The sequence below is a fragment of the Trifolium pratense genome, linkage group LG4 (assembly GCF_020283565.1).
Source record: "Trifolium pratense cultivar HEN17-A07 linkage group LG4, ARS_RC_1.1, whole genome shotgun sequence".
Classification (NCBI taxonomy): domain Eukaryota; kingdom Viridiplantae; phylum Streptophyta; class Magnoliopsida; order Fabales; family Fabaceae; genus Trifolium; species Trifolium pratense.
Genome location: NC_060062.1, coordinates 11,935,098 through 11,957,105, shown reverse-complemented (window position 1 = coordinate 11,957,105; position 22,008 = coordinate 11,935,098). Strand labels below are relative to the sequence as shown.

At 32.6% G+C, this 22,008-nt stretch overlaps 5 protein-coding genes and 1 pseudogene across 5 annotated transcripts; 2 read left to right on the top strand and 4 right to left on the bottom strand.

Moving 5' to 3' along the window:
- Nucleotides 1-19: 19 nt before the first annotated feature.
- On the bottom strand, nucleotides 20-1,990 carry LOC123922114 (probable LRR receptor-like serine/threonine-protein kinase At4g36180). The gene is made up of 2 exons (XM_045974860.1): nucleotides 337-1,990; nucleotides 20-231 (listed from the first exon to the last, which is right to left on the bottom strand). The coding sequence occupies exons 1-2, from the start codon at nucleotides 1,988-1,990 to the stop codon at nucleotides 20-22; spliced, it is 1,866 nt and encodes a 621-aa protein (XP_045830816.1).
- Nucleotides 1,991-2,063: 73 nt separating this feature from the next.
- Nucleotides 2,064-2,558, bottom strand: LOC123922113 (receptor-like protein EIX1). Its single transcript, XM_045974859.1, has one exon. The coding sequence runs from the start codon at nucleotides 2,556-2,558 to the stop codon at nucleotides 2,064-2,066; it is 495 nt and encodes a 164-aa protein (XP_045830815.1).
- A 2,224-nt stretch (nucleotides 2,559-4,782) lies between these two features.
- Nucleotides 4,783-7,943, bottom strand: LOC123922112 (receptor-like protein EIX2). Its single transcript, XM_045974858.1, has one exon. It carries the CDS (start codon nucleotides 7,941-7,943, stop codon nucleotides 4,803-4,805), a length of 3,141 nt encoding a protein of 1,046 aa, XP_045830814.1. The 3' UTR covers nucleotides 4,783-4,802.
- A 2,052-nt stretch (nucleotides 7,944-9,995) lies between these two features.
- On the top strand, nucleotides 9,996-13,721 carry LOC123924089 (pentatricopeptide repeat-containing protein At2g06000-like). The gene is made up of 3 exons (XM_045976852.1): nucleotides 9,996-11,779; nucleotides 13,009-13,186; nucleotides 13,288-13,721. Exon 1 carries the CDS (start codon nucleotides 10,087-10,089, stop codon nucleotides 11,668-11,670), a length of 1,584 nt encoding a protein of 527 aa, XP_045832808.1. The 5' UTR covers nucleotides 9,996-10,086; the 3' UTR covers nucleotides 11,671-11,779; nucleotides 13,009-13,186; nucleotides 13,288-13,721.
- A 954-nt stretch (nucleotides 13,722-14,675) lies between these two features.
- Nucleotides 14,676-16,089, bottom strand: LOC123924166 (F-box/kelch-repeat protein At3g06240-like). Its single transcript, XM_045976950.1, has one exon. It carries the CDS (start codon nucleotides 15,998-16,000, stop codon nucleotides 14,846-14,848), a length of 1,155 nt encoding a protein of 384 aa, XP_045832906.1. The 5' UTR covers nucleotides 16,001-16,089; the 3' UTR covers nucleotides 14,676-14,845.
- A 4,499-nt stretch (nucleotides 16,090-20,588) lies between these two features.
- On the top strand, nucleotides 20,589-21,766 carry LOC123922111 (annotated as a pseudogene).
- Nucleotides 21,767-22,008: the final 242 nt, after the last annotated feature.

Sequence of the window (22,008 nt, the reverse complement as noted above, 5' to 3'; positions counted from 1 at the left end):
AAGTTATTATCAGAAAGGTCTATGCTAGTAACAAGGGAATGAAGGTATACTTCAGTCTTTGGTCTTTTACATACACATTCAAACTTTCTTCATAGTAGTGACCTGTATAATTTCCATACAATATGTATCTATTTTTCATCGGTGCATGGGCGATAGCTTTCAGATCACCCAAGCTTGCTGGAATGCTTCCACTCAAGTCATTTTTAGAAAGGTCAAGGACTTGCAATGAGCCTAGTTTTGAAAGATTAGACGGCAATTCACCAGAAAATGCATTAGACCTCAACATAAGAATTCTTAGAAACGGAAAACCTTCGCCAAATTATGTTGGAATAATACCTGACAATCTGTTGTTTCTAAGATCCATTGTTTCTAACAATGACAGATTTCTTAAAGACAATGGCAAGTCCCCTGAAAAGTGATTGTCATTAAGGTGCAGTGATCTGAGATGCTTTAACTGACCCAAAGAATTTGGAATTGTCCCAAACAGACTATTATTCCCAAGGTCCAGTACAGATAAAAAAGAGCAATTTGCAAGGCTTGGAGGGATCCTTCCAGTTAAGTTGTTGCCTGAAAGATCAATGACAGTGACATGTGACATTTCTCCCAAAGACAATGGTATTTCTCCATGCAGTTGATTATGTGAAAGTGATAAAAATCCCGCAATATTCATGTGTTGACCAATGTTCAATTGGATTGCACCAGAAAAGCAGTTGTGTGAGAGATCTGACAACTCGATTTCTGGAGTTATAATAGGAACTGTTCTTTCCAGAAGATTAAAGCTTAGATCAATTGCATGAGAAGAATATCCGACATGTATTGGATTTGGAAGCCAACCCTGTAACTCATTATGGGACATGTTTAAAAATCTTGAGTTGGAGGTAATATCCCAAAGCCAAATCGGTATAAAACCAAAAATGCTAGCATTTGAAAAGTCTATATTATGGAGCTTATTTTGAGATTTAAGCCAAAGTGGAAAAGAAGGCCCCAAAACACATGAACCCATACGGAGATGCGATACTTGGAATGGTGGTATCCAATTGGCACTGACATTCAGAGTTAATGAATTGGAAGACAATTTTAGGACCACCAATTTTGTCAGCATTAAAAAATGGTCTTCAGTTACCATGCCTGTCAACTGATTAAAAGAAACATCTAAGTATGTCAACTTAGAAAGTTGTCCTAAACTATCTGGTAGAGTACCATTTAATATATTATCGGTAAGTGTCAAGGTTGTGAGATTTTGCAGCGACCCTATGGAAACAGGAATAGGACCTTCAAGCAAATTATGTGCAAGACTGATCTTAACTAGATTGTCTAACCGACCTAACCAATCTGGGATTTTACCATGAAGCTGGTTGTTGCTCATGATAAAACTCGCCAATTTAGGAAGAAGTTTTCTAGAAGGACATTCATCTATTCCTTGAAGAAACTCGGGTAGAGTTCCTGTCATATTATTTCCTGATAAATCAAAAAATTTCAACCTGCAGAGTTTACCAATGGAACTAGGAATACCGCCATCAATAGCATTGTAACTGAAGTCAAGGTATGTGAGAGAAGTCAAGTTTCCAAAGGATGAATGAAGTCTCCCATGTAATTTATTATGTGACAAACGAAGGGCTCGCATGTTTTTCCATCCTTTCATGAAGAGTTGAGAACAACTTGCTGAGAGATTGTGGTTATACCCTAAATTCAAATATTGTAACTTTGGAAGGTCTCTTAAACGAAGTGGTATTTCTCCATACAAATCATTACGGCTTATGCCAATATGTTGTAAGGTACTTATATTAACAAGCCAATCAGGTATCTTTGAAATAAAGCTATTAGAACTAAGATCTAAATCAACAACTGAAGTAAAATTGAGAGATGAAGGAGATGGAATTTGACCAAAAAGTTTGCAAGAAGATAGATGTAATTTCATTAAAGAAGGTAGCTGGTTTAATGCACTAACCCAATCTGTTCTCGCTACCGATGAAAGGTCAACTCCATCCATGTCAAGATGTTTCAAAGAGACAAGGCCAGCCAATCATTGTAGATTTTCAACATGCAAGCTAAAATCCTTGAGTTCAAGAGACTGCAAGTGAGAAAGGTTTCCCAAATGTGGTGGCAAAGCCAGCATTCGACAGGCTAAGGTATTGCAAATTCACCAGCGATCCTAAAAATTTAGGAATTGATATTCTTTTGAACGAGTTGAAGCTCAAGTCTAAATGCCTTAGTGACTTGAGCTTCATCAAAGATGGCCTTAGCTCACCAGTTAGGTTCCACATTTGATTCTTTCCAGTAGAAGAATCAAATGACACTGGATGCGGGTTACGGAGATCAATTGCAACAACCGCACCTGTAATGTTATCGCAATATATTCCGTGCCATTGACAACAGTTTCGGCTTCTCCATGACGAGAGACGGTTGTGGGAATCCTTAAGGCCATTTCTGAAGTCTATTAGAGCTTCATGATCAGAATCTAAGCATTCTATAGCTATAGTATTGCTTTTAACAGAGATTGCAAGTAGCAAGTTACAAACTAGTAATATTAACAACCCAACTTGAGACATGTTTTCCATTGAAGTTTCTCTCATTTTCTGGCTGTAAATCGATAATTATATGTCAAGTGTGAAAACCTTGGTCACAACAATCAAAACATTGTCTTTTATGCCTATTTTTGATTATTTTATTTGTAAATTATAATATTTGTCAAATATGAAGAAACCAACATTTGACTATTTCTGATCCCTCCCTAACACAGGAAACATGATTTTTTTTTCACCATGCAAAAGGGGTCATAGTCAAGACTAAACGTTCACGGATAGTACTACAAAATGCATATATTAAAAAAACTACAGAGTCCTAAATATTAAAAACCATTATTGAATTATATGTACTTTAGCTTTTCCTTGCGAGTATATCTGTTTGGAAGTATGCATTCCGTTACTTTCTATCTTTCGAACAGCCTGCAAACATTTATGTGGCATATAGTCCAAAGCTCAAATCCTTAAAAAATTCAAAACTAAAGCATATCCATAGGGTCTTAGAAAGCAACTTAAAAGGCATTAAAATGAAGATATTAGAATCCAACTTAGAATGGAGTACATTAATAGGGAGATATTAGAAAGTTAAGAGTCAACAAATTAATGTTTCTTGTGCTGGTTTGGTAAAGAAAAATAAAAATTTGACACTGCCATACAGAATGGATTTCAAGACATATGCATTGCTATACCTGCATTTTTTGGACCTAAAGGTTACTTGATTTGAAGGCTTTATCTAATATACACAAGTCAAACAAGTTTTTCACTATGCATAAGTTTGTTTTCACCATTGAATCAATATGTATGAGACTTATTGATCTAATGGTTAAAAGTTAGAACACGCTTGTGCATGATGAAGGACTTGTGCACCATAGACTTGTCCTGATTTGAAACCTATAGAATTAGTAGATTTGTGTAATGGTTTGTGTCTAGACAACTAGCAAATCATAACAATTGATATTAACACTCTCAGTCAAGCTAAAGCTTAATATGCTTTACGTTTGTTACAAGAAAACATTTTCGCACAAAACTTGAAACTAAGTTCGACAACTGTTGGGCTAGTGTGAGTCACCATCAAGATGACCAACAACGTGAAAAGAAGACATCATTAATGATTCATTTGTGGAAAAAGTGTCACCACTCGGTTGTTCGTCGGTGGGAAAAGAGTCATCACCAGGTTGTTCGTTGGTGGGAGAAGTGTCACCACCGGATTGTTCGTCGGTGGGAAGAGAAGTCACCACCGGATTGATCGTCGGTGGGAAGAGAAGTTGCCACAAATAGAATCTAGGTATTTGTGCACCGAAACAAACACCAAGACCAAATCTGAAACCAGTGGGCCGAGGCGACGCCTTAAAAGATGATGCACGTGATGATGACATCTGAAACGTGTTGGCCAGAATGAGCGCATGAGATGTCTATTGACGGTGATCTCATGTGTATAGAAGGAGGAGGTTGTAGTGATGTTTTGGTTGCTAGAAAGCCTGCTAGGGTTGACTGTGACGGAAGACTGTATGTGGACAAAAATTGAAATAAATGAAAGGTGGTGCTGCTGGCGGCCATTGCCGCCGCCAACAGCGGTAGTGAAGCACATAGACAGGTTAATGACAGTTTTTGGTTTGTTGGTTCTGTGTTGTGTGCATTTACTATCGATAAACCAAATTTCTCCAAACTACTTATATTTTTGGCCATGAACAAGAGCTCTCCATCATTTTCATTCAATTTAAGTGGTATTTGCATTTGATAAGAATGACTTTGTTGTTTTTGTTGCTGCTCTATCAGTCAAAAAAAACCTCTCATTATGACAATTTTTGTTACAGTATCTACATTGGATTAGTCATGAAGTTTTCATTTGTACCAACAATCACTATTCTTGGGTCACTGACTTTTAAAACAACCTTTGTACCAACAATCATTCCTGAGGTTTTTCCTTTGTACCAAAAATCACTCTCTTGCTGTATCCACAATCCACACTTTTGGAAACTTTTTCAAAATTGACACATTAAATATAATTCATAAATTTCTCAATACATTTGCAAATTGCAAAGAAGCCAATAATAAGAGACAACAGTAGTACCAAAACCAAGAGATGCATACACTCACACACACATGTATATACAAAGATAGTACATAAAAAGATAGTACACACATGCATAAACTATCACAAGAAGCTTATAATATGATACAAAGATAGTACATAAAACTAGAGATGGAGGATACACACACACTTGTATGTATAAACTACTGCCTCTGATGAATCTTCCTCCTTTGGCCATGATTTATTCCTCATCGGTGTGGGGGCCTCGATAATAATTTGTCAATAACTTGATCCAGAAAGTAAAAATAGTCGTTGCTCCACGATCTCTTCATTACTAAAATAAAATAAGGAACCAAAATGCCTGTAGCAAACCCCAAACCAATACTAAATAAAAACCAGTTATCAAACAATTCATCATCATGTTCCATATTATTACTTTGTCCACTTCCAGACTCATGACTACGATCGTCATGACCTGAGCACCTCACAGGAAGTGGAGGACCACAAAGACTCGGATTCCCGGTAAAAGATGATGCATCAAAGGTTGTCATTTGACCTGTGTAAGGAATGGCACCCAAGAGGTTGTTGTTGGAAAAGTTTAGCGCCCCTAAAAATGTCAAGGAAGGAAAACTTAAGGGGATTGTACCAGAAAGTTGATTGCTCGAGAGATCAAGAGATTGTAGTTGATGCAGATTTGACATTGTTTCAGGAATTTGGCCGGTTATATAGTTTCTTGACAAGTTGAGAACCATCAAACCAAATAGTTTTGTAATTTCATTGGGAATATTTCCACTGAAGTTATTATCAGAAAGGTCTATGCTAGTAACAAGGGAAAGAGTCTTAGTATACTTCAGTCTTTGGTCTTTTACATACACATTCAAACTTTCTTCATAGTAGTGATCTGTATAACCTCCATACAATATGTATCTATTTTTCTTTGGCGCATGGGCGATAGTTTTCAGATCACCCAAGCTTGTTGGAATGCTTCCACTCAAGTCATTTTTGGAAAGGTCAAGGACTTGCAATGAGCCTAGTTTTGAAAGTTTAGACGGCAATTCACCAGAAAATGCATTAGACCTCAAAATAAGAATTCTTAGAAACGGAAAACCTTTGCCAAACCATGTAGGGATAATACCTGACAATCTGTTGTTTCCAAGATCCATTGTTTCTAACATTGACAGATTTCTTAAAGATGATGGCAAGTCCCCTGAAAAGTGATTGTCATTAAGGTGTAGTGATTTGAGTAGTGGTAACTGACCCAAAGAATTTGGAATTGTCCCGAATAGACTATTATTCCCAAGGTCCAGTACAAATAGAAAAGAACAATTTGCGAGGCTTGGAGGGATCCTTCCAGTTAAGTTGTTGCATGAAAGATCAATGACAGTAACACCCGACATTTCTCCAAAAGACAACGGTATTTCTCCATGGAGTTGATTATGGGATAGAGATAAAAATTGCAGATAATGCATGGGTTGACATATGTTTAATGGGATTTCACCAGAAAAGCGATTGTGTGAGAGATCTAGCAGGTTGACTCCAGAAGTTATAACAGGTATCGATCCTTCAAGAAGATTAAAGCTTAGATCAATTGCATGAGAAGAATATCCCGCATGTATTGGATTAGGAAGCCAACCCTGTAACTCGTTATGTGACATGTTTAAAACTCTCAAGCGGGACGAAATATCCCAAAACCATATTGGTATAAAACCAAAAATGCCAGCATTTGAAAAGTCTAAATGATGGAGCTTATTTTGAGTTTTAAGCCAAGGTGGAAAAGTAGGCCCCAAAACACATGAACCCATAAGAAGAAACGATATTTGGAATGGTGGTATCCAATTGTCACTGACATTCAGAGTTAAAGAATTGGAAGACAACGCTACCATCTCCAATTTTATCAGCATTAAAAAATGGTATTCAGTTACCATGCCTGTCAACTGATTAAAAGAAACATCTAAGTTTGACAACTTAGAAAGTTTTCCTAAACTATCCGGTAGAGTACCATTCAATTTATTCCCTCTAAGTATCAAGAATGCGAGATTTTGCAGCAACCCTATGGATATAGGAATAGGACCTTCAAGCAAATTATTTGCAAGACTGATAGCAACTAGATTATCTAGCTGAACTAACCAATCTGGGATTTTACCATGAAGCTGGTTGTTGTTCATGATAAAATACGCCAATTTAGGAAGAGGTTTTCTAGAAGGACATTCATCTATTCCTCGACGAAACTCAGGTAGAGTTCCTGTCATATTATTTTCTGATAAATCAAAAAATTTCAACCTGCAGAGTTTACCAATGGAACTAGGAATACCGCCTTCAATTGCATTATGACTGAGGTCAAGGTAAGTGAGTGAAGTCAAGTTTCCAATGGATGAAGGAAGTCTCCCATGTAATTTATTAATCGACAAATCAAGCTTTTGTATCTTTCCCCACCCTTTCATGAAGAGTTGAGAACACCTTGCTGTGAGATTGTCGTTCTCTGCTAAATTCAAATAATTTAGCTTTGGCAAGTTTCTTAAACCAAGTGGTATTTTCCCATACAAAGCATTAGTGCTTATGTCAATATGTTGTATGGTACTAATATTAACAAGCCAATCAGGTATCTTTGAAACAAATTTATTTGAACTAAGATCTAAAACAGCAAGTGAAGTAAAATTGAGAGATGAAGGAGTTGAAATATGACCAAAAAGTTGGCAGAAAGATAGATGCAAATTCATTAAAGAAGGTAGCTGGTTTATTGTACTAACCCAATCTGTTCTCGCTACCGATGAAAGGTCAACTCCATCCATGGCAAGATGTTTCAAAGAGACAAGGTCAGTCAACCATTGTAGATTTTCAACATGCAAGCTAAAGGAATTGAGATCAAGATATTGCAGGTGAGAAAGATTTCCCAAATGGGGTGGAATTAAACCAGCAAAGCCAGCATTCGACAGGTTCAGATATTGCAAATTCACCAATGATCCTAAAAACTTAGGAATTGGTATTCTCTTGAATGTGTTGAAGCTCAAGTCTAAATGTCTTAGTGACTTGAGTTTCAGCAAAGATGGTCTTAGCTCACCACTTAGGTTCCACATTTCATACTTTCTAGGAGGATCATCAAATGACACTGGATGCGGGTTACGGAGATCGATTGCAACAACCGCACCTGTAATGTTATCGCAATATATTCCGTGCCATTGACAACAGTCGCTGCTTCTCCATGACGAGAGACGGTTGCGAGAATCCTTAAGGCCATTTTTAAAGTCTAGTAGAGCTTCATGATCAGAAGCTAAGCATTCAATAGCTAAAACATTATTGCCCTTTACAGATATTATTGCAAATAACAAGCTATAAACTAGTAATATTAACAACCCAACTTGAGACATGTTTTCCTTTGAAGTTTCTCTCATTTTCTGGCTGTGAACTGATAATTATATGTCAATGGTGAAAACCTTGGTCACAATCAAAACATTGTCTTTTATGCCTATTTTTTATTATTTTATTTGTTTCCAAGTAAATTATAATATTAATAAAAGATGAAGAAAAACCCACTTGGGTTGGTGCATTGGTATTGGCTTGAGACCTGAGAGTGTGCTCCTCTTGAGGTCTGAGGTTCGATTCTCTCTGGCGCCAATTTAGGTGGGTTAATTTAGCTTCTTCAAAATAAAAAAATAAAAGATGAAGAAACCAACATTTGACTGTTTCTGATCCCCTCCTAACAAAGGAAACTTGATTTTATTTTTTCCTCCTAACACGGTGAATATGTCAGAATCACGGTGACCCCATCATGATTTTCTAAAAGCTACATTTTGTAGTTTTTGTATCATCGTGATTCTAGCATATATTTACTATCGTGATACCAAACATACACAGAACTATATAGAAGCTTAAATATTAAGTAACCTTATTAAATTACATGTAGTTTAGCTTTTCCTTGTGAGTTTATCTGTTTGGAAGTATACATTATGTTACTTTCTATATTCAATAAATAAATAGAAAATCTTTCGAACAGCCTGCAAACATTCATGTAACATATAGTTCAAAGCTCAAATCCTTAAAAAATTCAAAACTAAAGCATATTCATAAGGTCTTAGAAAGCAACTTAGAAGGCATTAAAATGAAAGATATTAGAGTGTCTGATGCATGGAGGGAGACTAGTGTACCGGTACGGGGTGTAATTGTGTTTTTAAATAAAATAATTTGATTAAAATATATGTTTTTAAATTCAAATAAACAATATATGTTTTTAAATTAAAATAATTTGATTAAAATATTTTTTCCTTCAATAAAATGGTAAAATAGATGACAAAAATAATTGTATTTTTGTTTTCCTATATATATATATATATAGGGAGGGATCAAATTACACCGGTGTAACATTTGAGTAATGTTACACCGCTCAATAACGCTTTAACGAATACAAATTTTACAAAATTCACCGTTGGATTGAAAGCTTATATCGTCTAGATCATCTATGTTAAATTTTATAAAAATCTAAAATCGTTATATAATTTCCCTATTTTTCAAATTAGGAAAGTTTTTGGTATTTATTCTCATTTGAAATATTTCCATTGTAAAATATAAATAATGATAAGTAATTAGGTGGATAATATAGTTAAAGTCTTGAAAAATTTATTTTATTGGGATTTACTTATTTTTATATTTTATTTAATGGTATTTTTTATATTATGGCATATTTTCAAAGAGAAAAAAGAATATGTACCCCACTTAAACTCATTTTCTTAATATGAATGAAACGTTGAATGATTTTTATTGGTTGTCAGTGTAAAATTAGTTTACACTTTACACTGACATTACATGTACTTTAAACTCATTTTTAAAATAATTAGGGAGTTAAAATCCAAATCCAGTCAAAATAGGGAGTTAAAATTCTGAATTTTTTTTTTGGTACATAAAATTCTGAATTTTAAAATAGAGGAATTAAAATCCAAATTTATTCATAATATAGGAAGGCTGAAATTCCAAATTTTAAATTTTAAATTAGGATTGTAAAAATTTAAATTGAGTAAAAATAAATTGTTAAAATTGAATTTATAATATACTCCCTCCGTCCCATTTTATAAGACATACTTTGACTAAATGTAATATTCATGTCTTGTTTTGACATGATTTTTCTAAAAGTATATAAATGTAAATATTATCATATAAAATATTGTTTGATTTATTTCGATGAATATTTTCAAAATATTAAATTTTTATAATTTTTACTAATACACAATTAAAAATATTCGTAATCAAACTTATGTATTGATGTACGTGCAAAAATCAACAAAGTTTTATATTTTGGGACGGATGGAGTAATACTGTAACACAAAACCCAGAAACTCTTAAAATATCTTTTAAGTGATTATCAAATCTGAGTCGTTGATTATTTCAAAATGCCACATGTCCTTCATCTAACGTATAAAACCATTTCTTCTCCAAAAAGAAAATCCCAATTACTCGCTACTCACTCCTTCCTTCTCCTCCCAAAACCCTCCTTCCTGCAATTCTCCAGATGAAACGACACCGTTTTCCTCCCAAAATTCTCACATGAATTTCTCTCCCTTCTTCACCACTCTCCGAATTTCCCATTACCACACTCTCAAACCCAACAATCCCGAACCATGGTTCGTCAAAATCGTTTCAACTCTCTTTCTTCGATTCACAAATCCATTCAACGATAAATTCTCTAATTACATTACTCATCACTTAACTCCTTTACTTGCATTACAAGTTATTCAAAAACTCAACAATCCCCAATTAGGTTTCAATTTTTTTCAATTTACTAAACAAAAATTCAATTTTTCATATTCCTTTTGGACTTACAATATTCTTTTAAGGTCTCTTTGTAAAGACCGACGACACGATTCGGCGAAATTTGTTTATGATTGTATGAAGTCTGATGGGTTATTGCCTGATAGTAGATTGTTAGGGGTTTTAGTTTGTTGTTTTGCATTTGCTGATAGGTTTGATGTTTCTAAAGAGTTTATTTATGATGCTTTGTGTAATAATGTTGATGTTAATGTTGTTGTTTATAATAAATTTTTCAACATTTTGGTTAAATGTAATAGGTTAGATGATGCTGTTTGTTTGTTTAAGGAGATTGTGAGATTGAATTTGAATGTTGATAGGTTTACGTTCAATATATTGATTCAAGGTTTTTGTGTTGCTGGGGAAATCGATGAAGCGTTTAGGTTTTTGAATGATATGAGAAGTTTTGGTTGTTACCCTGATGTTGTTACTTATAATACTCTTATACATGGCTTATGTAGAATTAATGAGGTTGATAGAGGACGAGAGTTACTTAAAGAGGTTGGTTTAGGAAGTGAGTTTGGTCCTAAACTTAATGATGTGAGTTATACGACAGTGATATCGGGTTATTGCAAAGTGGGGAAGATGAACGAGGCTTTGTTTCTTTTTGATGAAATGGTTAGGTTCGGAATTAGGCCTAGTTCGGCTACTTTTAATGCACTTATTGACGGATTTGTTAAGGCTGGTGATGTGGCTTCTGCATTAGGTATGCATAAGAAGATGCTCTTGCATGGTTGTTGTCCTGATGTCTTTACGTTCACTTCGTTGATAAATGGATATTGCAGAGCCGGACAGGTGGACTATGGTTTGGACCTTTGGTATGAAATGAATACAAGAAATGTTTCTGCAAGTTTGTATACTTTTTCTATTCTTATCAATGCTCTTTGTAAGAGTAATAGACTACAAGAAGCTCACGAGCTTCTGAGACTATTGAATCAGAGTGACATTGTTCCGCAGCCCTTTGTCTACAATCCTGTCATTGATGGATATTGCAAATCCGGGAACGTTGATGAGGCTAATGCAATTGTGCTAGATATGGAGGAGAAATGCAAACCGGATAAACTGACATTTACTATCCTTATTATTGGTCATTGTATGAAAGGAAGAGCGCCCGAAGCAATTCGTATCTTTTATAAAATGTTGGCTACTGGTTGTTGCCCAGACGACATTACTATTAGAACTTTAAGTTCATGTCTTTTGAAGTCTGGGATGCCTAATGAGGCTTCACGCGTTAAAGAAACTCTTTTTAAGAATCAGAGCACTTTGCTTAAAAAATCTTATCATCAAAGTACAAATTCAGATACGCGGCATTCTCTTTATTGAAGTGCTACTGAAATCAGTGGTTGTTAGACATTGCTTCCACGTTTTCGCTTGAGCAAGGGAATTAGAATTGCCAAATTCCTCAATATTCTGCTGTTGTTGAGATATGCAGGTTAGCATGCTGTATCTTATTTTATTATTTTTAGAGTTTGTTTGTCGACTAAATTTGAATTTTGTTCTTATGTCAAATTTGTTCTATATTCCTCGTTTTTTATTGTGCTGTTTTAGTTGACTTTCTTGTTCACTTGGAAGCATATTAGTTTTAGAGTATTTTGAATTATTCCTGAAAGAAATAGAAGTAACTGAAATATGGAATATTTGCTCACCGGAATTTCCTAGTATAAAATATTCATTAGTACTGCTAAAATGTAGTAAGATTATTACGAGGATTTACATTGACAAAAATATTTGAAAAAAGGTAGGATGGGAATTGGCGGGCTTAAAAGGTCGGTGATTCACAAGAGAGCTGGTTGTCTGATGGAATTATTGAATCTTAAACTTTGTTATAAAAATTTACTGTATATTGGGAGAAACTTTTTCTTTGTGAAATTAAATGGTAACCTACATTAGCATATTTCCACAATTTTCTTCATATTTCCACAATTTTCTTCAATTTCTCTTTTTTCCGAAATAAAGTTCAGGAATATGATTAGATCTATGAAATAATCCTCCTTTCTTGTAAGGCTTTGGTTATGGGAAAGGTCTACAGATAAGTCTGTTAAAAAAAAATTAACTACGAACCAAACTGAATCTGCCAAACTGCACAGAACCTAAACTAACTGCACCAATATATAAGTTCGAGAACCGAACCAAGAATTCAAGCACAGTTCTCTAACCATGAACCAAAGTCTTCTGTTTTAGACTATGATGTTAATAGCGGCGCTATAGCGCGCTATAGTGGGATAGCGTAGCGGCAGACCCCCTCCCCGCTATGCTATAGGCCCGCTTTCCGCTATTTAGAGAAGCGGAAATTGCGGCTGCTATATGCAGGTGAATAGCGTTTTCTTAGCGGATCCATAGCGCTATTTGGCCACTTTTGCCTTTTGGGGGGGAAAAATTGATGAAAATCCCAATTTTTTGAAATAAATCATAAACTTGGGGGTATTTTGGGCTTTTCTGCACCGCTTTTGGTGCCTAAGTTCTCATATCACGTACGTTGATTCTTCTTTATTTAAAACCTATTTAGTCTTTATTTAAAACCTATTTTGATGGTCAATGACAATATTAGTATAATGATTAAGTATGAAAGTCCCTTTAATTTTGTGTATTTTTCTATTTTCTAGTATTTATGTATGTTGTTGAAATTTATGTTTAATTTGTACCTGGTTTTTTGGTCTTCAGTATCATTGTCGGTTCAACCATGGCAAATAATTGGAGCTTCGTAAAACTTACGACAGTGTCACTTTGGAACGTGAGATATCGGACGCAGCTGCTGCAGCTATAATCAGGGGATAAGTCTCTGACATAAGGGCATTGATTATTTGAGTATCTGTAGAATTAGTTGTTTTCCTGTGAACTGGTAAGCCGGCATTGATATCTTGAATGCAGCCATGAATTCCCAACTCCATGGGAGGAAGGATGCTTTAAATCACTGATGCTCCTATTTTTATTGTATTTCAGGATCATGGACGATGCATGTCTATTCTGTTTTGGTAGTACTTGGAATGGCAAGGGTAGTGCTTCACAATCCTTGACATAGCACTGATGTGGGAAATGAGCCTACCTGGTTGGTAACAAGCTTGATGCTTTCTGGATGTCATTTGGAGTAATAAAGAGATAAAGTTTGTCATATGGAAGAGATTTCATGCAAGTTCAACTTGGTTTTTCCTTAAATTTTTATTTTTGTCATTCAGACCCGCAATTTTCTGCAGGTTTTGTATTTATTGCATATTATTTATAAGGTATTGTTCATTTATGTGTAGTTATGGGTGATGAATCCAAACCCTCCTATGAATTGCAATAGGATATTGTTAAATCCAAAATTGGTACACCTTCCAATGATTTGAAACCGATAAATGCTGAATCGGAGGTCTTAGTTGTTGACCTGTTGTTGATACAAGTAGTCACTTTGACACATATATGCTATTTTTTACTATGAATAGATACAAGAAACACAAGAATTACACTTGAGAAACAAAAAAACAAAAAAAAAAACATATGACGGTGGGATGCGGCAGAAATCATGGACTGGCTGGAGATAAATTCAATGGTAGTGATTCATTCTTGCATTTCATTAAGTGGTGATTCGTAAAATGAAGCATTCCCCTAAAAAATATAAGGATCGAGATGAATTGATTAGTTGAGTCCGTTGTGAAGTTGAAAAGTTAAAATTTATTGTTGTCATAGAAAAATCCGATAGTGGTTTAGATAGAAAACAATTTTTTGTGTTGGGTTGTGAAAGAGGTGATGTGTACAAATGATAGCCTTGCAATTGCAGGAGAATATCGTCGTAATAAAGAGAGTATTGATCCACAAAGACGAGTGAAGATGAGAGATATATGATTCTATATATATTAAGTTTGATTACCGAAAAGTAGTAATTTGATGATGAGTGAATTGATTTGGTTTTGTTAAGAAAAAAATTAAAATAAAAGACAAAGTAAAGATGTGAATTGAAATAAGAAACAAAATTTAGGTCAAAACTTAGGTCCTAACGCACAACATCTGAATCAGAGGGGAGTGACATAAAAGCAAGCTCATTAGAGTTTCTCATGTATATAATGGCGTGGCGTGGCATGGCATCATCATATGAGTTCATCCCTGCATATACTTTATTTTTTAAATGGTCATGATCGAGCAAATGATAAACTTCAAATAGAGTGGCCGGCCGTCTTTAAAATGACGAGGATTTTAACTTGTCGAGGAAGCAACCGTGGAACTTGCTCCTCAGTGAATGCAGACGATTACTTAAGCCGGCCTGCACTCAAAATTTGGATTTCACCACTAATTAAGCTTGCTGGTATTGTATTTCAAAACAATGATATTACACTAAGAGATTTATGGATACTAAATTACTGAAATTTTTATGTTCATTGAAGAAATTATGTGTAATAAACTAACTAGTCTAATCTTATAGAGAGGTTTCTAAACAGAATATAACTTGAATTTATGATCAAACCACTTAACTATAGGTATGAATAAACAAGCATACTTCATACAATCATAGGTAAAAACTAAGCTAATAATTTACTCCTCCCATTGGAAGAACACTATTTTTATAAATTAATATATGACTATAATCCTCTCCTTCAATGCACAGCTCCTCCATCATTTGGGTACGTAGATTATACCAAACAATGTTTCCGTCTTTTTTCCTGAAAAATATATCGCCATTATTCCCTACTCCAATAGTTTCTTTAATATTGCAACAAAATGGTCCAATACTATAGAGTTTAATCCATGACTCTTTTGCACCGACTTCGCCCAAAATTGATATGTCAAAAATAGTTGTATCCCAAATACATGAGATAGAAGCAATGGATCCATTTAACCCGGTGATGTATATATTCCTTGAATTTAATTTTAAGGGTATGGGTGTTGTAATTAACACTTCATTGTCAAAGTCAAATGATACCAAGTCTACTCCTCCATCGTCAGACGGACTTAAATTCCACCAATGACACATTCCATTGATGTAAACACGTTTTCCATTTCCATTAAAACCCAAGATAAACTGATGCAAATGAGGGTCAATGAAATCAAGTTTTTTCCATGTGTTACTTTTAAGGCTATATATCTCCCATAAGTCGTCGTATGATAAATCACGTAAATGTGGAAGATAACTTACATACCTAATCAACTTATAATCATCTCTAACTTTGTCATAACCAAATCCAACAAGATCAACATTAATATCATAAATATATATATAAGGTGATGCCAGATGAAAAGGGCTTGGAGGAATGATCTTGAATTCCTCGGTTGTCGGGTTCCAGAATACAGTTCTTCCGCAAAATAATTTGTAAAGACAAAGAATTCCAGTGATACTACCACAATCCAAAACATAAAAATAAGGGTCCTCCTCATGAAATGGGTTTGGCCAATTTAATTTGACAATATTCTCAAAATCATCGCCAGAAAGGGAATAAAGATCTCTATTGGTAGACTGTAGCATAAGAAATGTATCATCGTAGCAAGAATGATGATAAGATATGAAATTGCTGCGAAAAATGTTCATGAAATGATTATTCTCAAACAACAGATTCCATGATCTTCGTACACATCCAAATCGCTTCAAAGATTTTAGAGGCAATTTTGATAAAATGCATAATGCAAGATCATCAGGTATGTAGTTTCTAACCTTTTCACATGTTGTGCTCCAACCTTTCTCCATCTCTGATTCAAAATGTAAATCTCCGAGCAAGAGAGGTTTTGTGATCTGAGCAAGTTAATTGGTGCTCACCATAAGATATTCTTTATCCAAATAAATAGATTATAAAGTGCAAAAAACAATCATTTCTTTTTCACACAAAAAAAAGATTATAAAGTGCAAACTTAATAGATAAGTAACATCAAATAACTTGATTCTTGATTTCAGCATATATTGTTATCACAAGCAGCTGTACATGAGTCAACAAGCAAATAAAATGGAATAATTTGTTATTAATAGGATATATTTTCATTCAATAGAAATCATTGTAATTAATTGTCTTTAACTATTTTTCATTTGTATAGTTACGTTTCATATTTTTTTTTTTTTTTTTTTTTTTCGGCTTTTCACCACCAGTTGAATCTGGTTCGGGGGTCAGTTCTAGTTACGTTTCATATTTGCTTGTAAATATATTAGCATAAGCCTAAGGGCTTATAAAAAAAAAAAACATGTGCCCTAAGGGCACATTTTAAGGTGCATTTAATTAACCAATATCTCATTTAATTTACTTTAAAAATAACAATAATCAACTTTATTAATTAAAAGATATGGTTCACTATATTTATTACCAATTTTAAAAAATTGCATAGGCAAAATATGATATTTGCCAAATACTTGATCTATGATCACGCGATTGGTCAATTTTTTTTTGCTACAAAGCTTTTTTCTTTCAAACTTTTTTTTAAGATGAAAAAAAAAATTATAGTAAGTATTATAAAATTCTAAAACATATTAGCAATTCAAAAGTTAAAATAGTACTAACAATGGTTACCATTACAACATAATACTATAATAATCAGTCTTGTTCACCGAAAAAAAATAAAAATCACAAGTTGGCATAAATCAAGTATTACCAGGAGTACTGTAAGTCTGATTGTTAACAAACCAAAAAAAATTGGATGCATATAATTATGGTCGTATTACCAATCTCGTGATCATAAATCAAATTTGACAGCATATCATATTTTGTCTTTCCAATTCTCTTAAATAGATAATAAATATAGTGGACTATGTCTTTTAATTAATAAAGTTAATTATTACTATTTTTGAAGTAAATTAAAAGGGATATTAGTTAATTAAATGTACCTTAAAATATGCCCTTGGGGCACATGTTAGCATTTGCCTTTAAGAAAACTAATATATCGAAATCTTTTACTAGTAAAAGGAAGGTTGAGTTGCTCATAAACAAGCATTGTGATGATGTGGCACCTCTAAGAAAACTCCAATTATTTGATAAAAAAAAAAAAAACTCCACTTATAAATATTTAATTTAATTAAATTTTTCATAAGAATGAATTGCACAAAACATGTTTTTATATTATTTATAATTTTCCACTATCATAATCATACCATTAAGTATTTTCCACCATTACATTTTCTTAACCTTAGAGCTTCTTGCAAATGTAACCAACATAGAGTAATAAAAGAAATATTGCTTAATTTTCAGTTTCACTCTAACCTTTATAACCACCACTTATCACATTTTTTTTCATATTTGTTCTATACATTTGACACTTGCAATGGTACTCATGAGATCATATACATCTTCAAGTTGTACACTATGTCTACTATTGATAGCAATCTCAGCAAGATATGTAAACATTTTTTCAATATACCTTTGTTCATTTGTCTTTTATAGTAAACTTAATTATTGTACATTCTTTTGTTCTTTTGTTACTTTTATATTCATTTATTCTTTAATGTCATGAAGGGAAAACATGATTGATTGCTCATGTTCGGAATGTTCAGAAGATTTGAAGGAGAACTTAGGTGAGTTTTGTCAATCCCTTGAATAATTTTCTAACTTATCAGCTACACTCAAAACAATGTCAACAAGTAAGTAGATCACTTTTTTACCAACTTTTTATCTATTGTGTTTTTAAGTTTACATATTTGTTGTTTTTATATATGAACACATAGATGAAGGCATATGGTTTTATGGACAACCTCACCATTAACACTAATATTCATTGCAATTAATTATTGTACATTATTTTGTTCTTTTGTTACTTTTATATTCATTTATTCTTTAATGTCATGAAGAGAAAACATGATTGATTGTTCATGTTCGAAATGTGAGGAAGATTTGAAGGAGAACTTAGGTGAGTTTTGTCAATCCCTTGAATAATTTTCTAACTTATCAGCTACACTCAAAACAATGTCAACAAGTAAGTAGATCACCTTTTACCAACTTTTTATCTATTGTGTTTTTAAGTTTACATATTTGTTGTTTTTATATATGAACACATAGACGAAGACATATGGTTTTATGGACAACCTCCCCATTAACACTAATATTCATTGCAATTTCATGTTTTTCAATCGTTACCAGTGTTATGAAGAATGATATGTTGCTGATTGGAAAATGGTGTATGTATTGGTGCAAGTCAAGTATAATTTTTAATTTAGTTTTATATGTATAGTCCCATTCAATTTTTTTTATTACATAATTGTTATATATTATTACTGTAATTTTTATTAAATATATGACTAATCTTTACTTTTTTTTATTCATTGCTAGCAACATCTCTATTTAATTTTAGGTACAAGTAAAATTCTAAACACGGAACTCAAGAGTCGTCCCTAAGAATTTTGATTATGTTAAAGCAAGCATAATCAAATTTATCCATCACTCATTCCACGAATTAGTTAATCAACACTCCTTTTTCTATTTAATTTCATTTATAGAATAACAAATTTAGTCAAAAAAATATTTTTATTTATTTATTTATTTATAAAAATAATAAAAGGTTCAAATTGATGAAAGGTCAATGAAAAGTCGTAAGTTACAAACTATTTATATTTTATTAAAATATCAATTGTTTACATTTTTTATTAATAGTATAGGAAAAAAGTAGTTGAAAAATTGCACAAGTGAAAAAAAAAATGATAAAAAAAAATATAGAATAAATTTTAATAATAAATAAAGCTCAGCTCAACAAAGTCAATATATCAGCACAAGACAAGCATGACTACCTCTAACATACAAAAGTAAAAAAACAACGGTAAGAAAAAAAAAGTAAGAAAGCAAGGCAAGTTGCGACTATACTTCCACGATGCATAAAAAGAAAATTAAGTTCTCATACTATTACACTATTATAATAAAATATAATGCACCTCTTCAAACTTATGAATATTAACAGATATTCACTAAAAATTATATTAATTGTCCTTAATATAAACAAATCTACTATGTAGGTTAATATTAAACAAAATCTTTTTTTTTAAATAACCTTGTTATTTTTAATATAGATTTATACCAGATATAAACATGTTACTATATTTAAAATATTAACAATCATTTAATTATATATGATTATACTTATCATAATTATTATTTTTATTGATAAAAAATATTTTAAATGTGTGTTTTAATCAAACCCATAAAATGAAAGAAAATAGCAAATCCTCTATAAAAAAGAGTACTGCATTCTAATAAGCATTACTAAATTAAATTGAAAATCCAAATAAAAATTATTAAATAAAAAAATTAAAAGCAAAATGAGCGGAGAAAAACCTCATGGAAAAAAAACCAAACAATAGACCAAAAAAATCGGGATAAAATTTCACCAAGTGAATAATTGATAAGAAACTTCAAGAGAACGAGAGGGAGGTAAGTAGATAAGTTATTTGACATCTTAAATTGTATAGAAGGGAGTAAACAGTAATGTTGCTATTTGATAGGTAATTTTCAGAACACGAGATCACGTGATAAAAAATGTCAAAACCACCACACTTCTTAGTTCAACATTACTCATGAACAATATTTTCACCAAGTATAAGTATGTATGACCTCTAACTCTTATTGAAAATAAATAAATAAGGAATACATTAAAAATAAAAAAGCAAAGTGATTTGTGACTAAAATTGTAACTCATATAATGAAAACTAAGATTTTATACGATGACACAATTAAAATAAAATATGATGCATCATTTCAATAAAAATTATTTTAATTTTGAACAACTTTTTTGTTTTTTACACATATATAATATTGAATATAACCATATCGTAAAATGTATTTAACAATGTATTTTAATCGAATGTGTGATTATACTTCACAATTATTATTTTTAATTATGTATTTTAATCGAACCCGTGCAACGCACGGGTTTACCCCTAGTGTTTATAAAAAGAAAAAACAAAGATATCGGGGAATGACATTATTTGAAGTTACTTCTCAATTAAGTCTCCAATTTATTAAAATAAAAGAATATTTAAATAAAATGTTCTTTTAAATAAAATGTTCGTTATAATCTTTAATCTTTAATCTTAAATGCAGTTTTGGTTATATTACTTTACAAAATACGCAATTTTTGTCATTCCTATTTTGTTTTGCTCAATTTTGATACCCCTATTTTGAAAAATGAGCAATTTTGATATTTTTTCTAAGTATGTTTTTGGTCCCTATAATTTCACATAATTTTCGCTTTAGTTGTTTATTTGGATAAAAAATATTTGATTGTGAGTATGCTATATATTGCCAACTCCAGTACCACTTGCTTTGAACACTAAACCTCTCTTGCTCGGAGATTTAAATTTTGAATCGGAGATGGAGAAAGGTAGGAGCACAACATGTGAAAAGGTTAGAAACTACATATCTGATGATCTTGCGTTATGCATTTTATCAAAATTGCCTCTAAAATCCTTGAAGAGATTTGGATGCGTACGTAGATCATGGAATCTTTTATTTGATGATAATCATTTCATGAACATATTTCGCAACAATTTCATATCTTATCATCATTCTAACTATGATGATACATTTCTTATGTTACAGTCTACCGATAGAGATTTTTATTCTCTTTCTGGTGATAATTTTGAGAATATTGTCAAATTAAATTGGCCAAACCCATTTCAGGAGGAGGACCCTTATTTTTATGTTATGGATTCTGGTAGTATCACTGGAGTTCTTTGTCTCCACAAATTAGATGATGGAAGAACTGTATTTTGGAACCCAACAACCGAGGAGTTCAAAATCATTCCTCCAAGCCCTCATCATTTGGAAACACCTTATCTAAGAACTAAGGTTTATCCTGCTGGATATGGTTATGACAAAGTTAGAGATGATTATAAGTTGATTAGGTATGTAAGTTATGATACACTAAGTTCGCAAGAATGTCAAGAAATTGGTATTCCATATATAATAAGTGATTTATCATACGACAACTTATGGGAGATATATAGCCTTAAAAGTAACGCATGGAAAAAACTTGATTCCATTGACCCTTATTTGCATTGGTTTATCTTAGGTTTTCATGGCAAACGTGTGCACATCAATGAAATGTGTCATTGGTGGAATTTAAGTCCGACTGAAGATGAAGGATTAGACTTGGTATCATTTGACTTTGTCAATGAAGTGTTAATTACAACACCCATACTCTTAAACATAAATTCAAGGAAGATCATCACCGGGTTAAATGGAACCATTGCTTTTATCTCATGGATTTCAGATACAACTATTTTTGGCATATCAATTTTAGGCCAAGTCGGTGCAAAAGAATCATGGATTAAACTCTATAGTATTGGACCATTTTGTTGCAATATTAAAGAAATTATTGGAGCAGGGAATAATGGCGATATGTTTTTCAGGAAAAAGACGGAAACATTGTTTGGTATAATCTACGTACCCAAATAATGGAGGATCTGTGCATTAAAGGAGAGGATTATTATTGTCAAATATTAATGTATAAAAGTAGTGTTCTTCCAATGGGAGGAGTAAATTATTAGCTTAGTTTTACCTATGATGGTTTATTGTCTGCTAGTTTATTCATACCTATAGTTAAGTGGTTTGATCATTTTTTTTTAAGTTATATTCTGTTTAGAATCTTTAAGATTAGACTTGTTAGTTTATTACAAAACATGCATGGCAGCAGCAGCTATACATAATTTCGGGAAAATGTTTAATTAGGATTAAAACTGATTCTTGTACCTCTTTGGAATTTCTTGTAATAAAGTACTTTATTCGATAT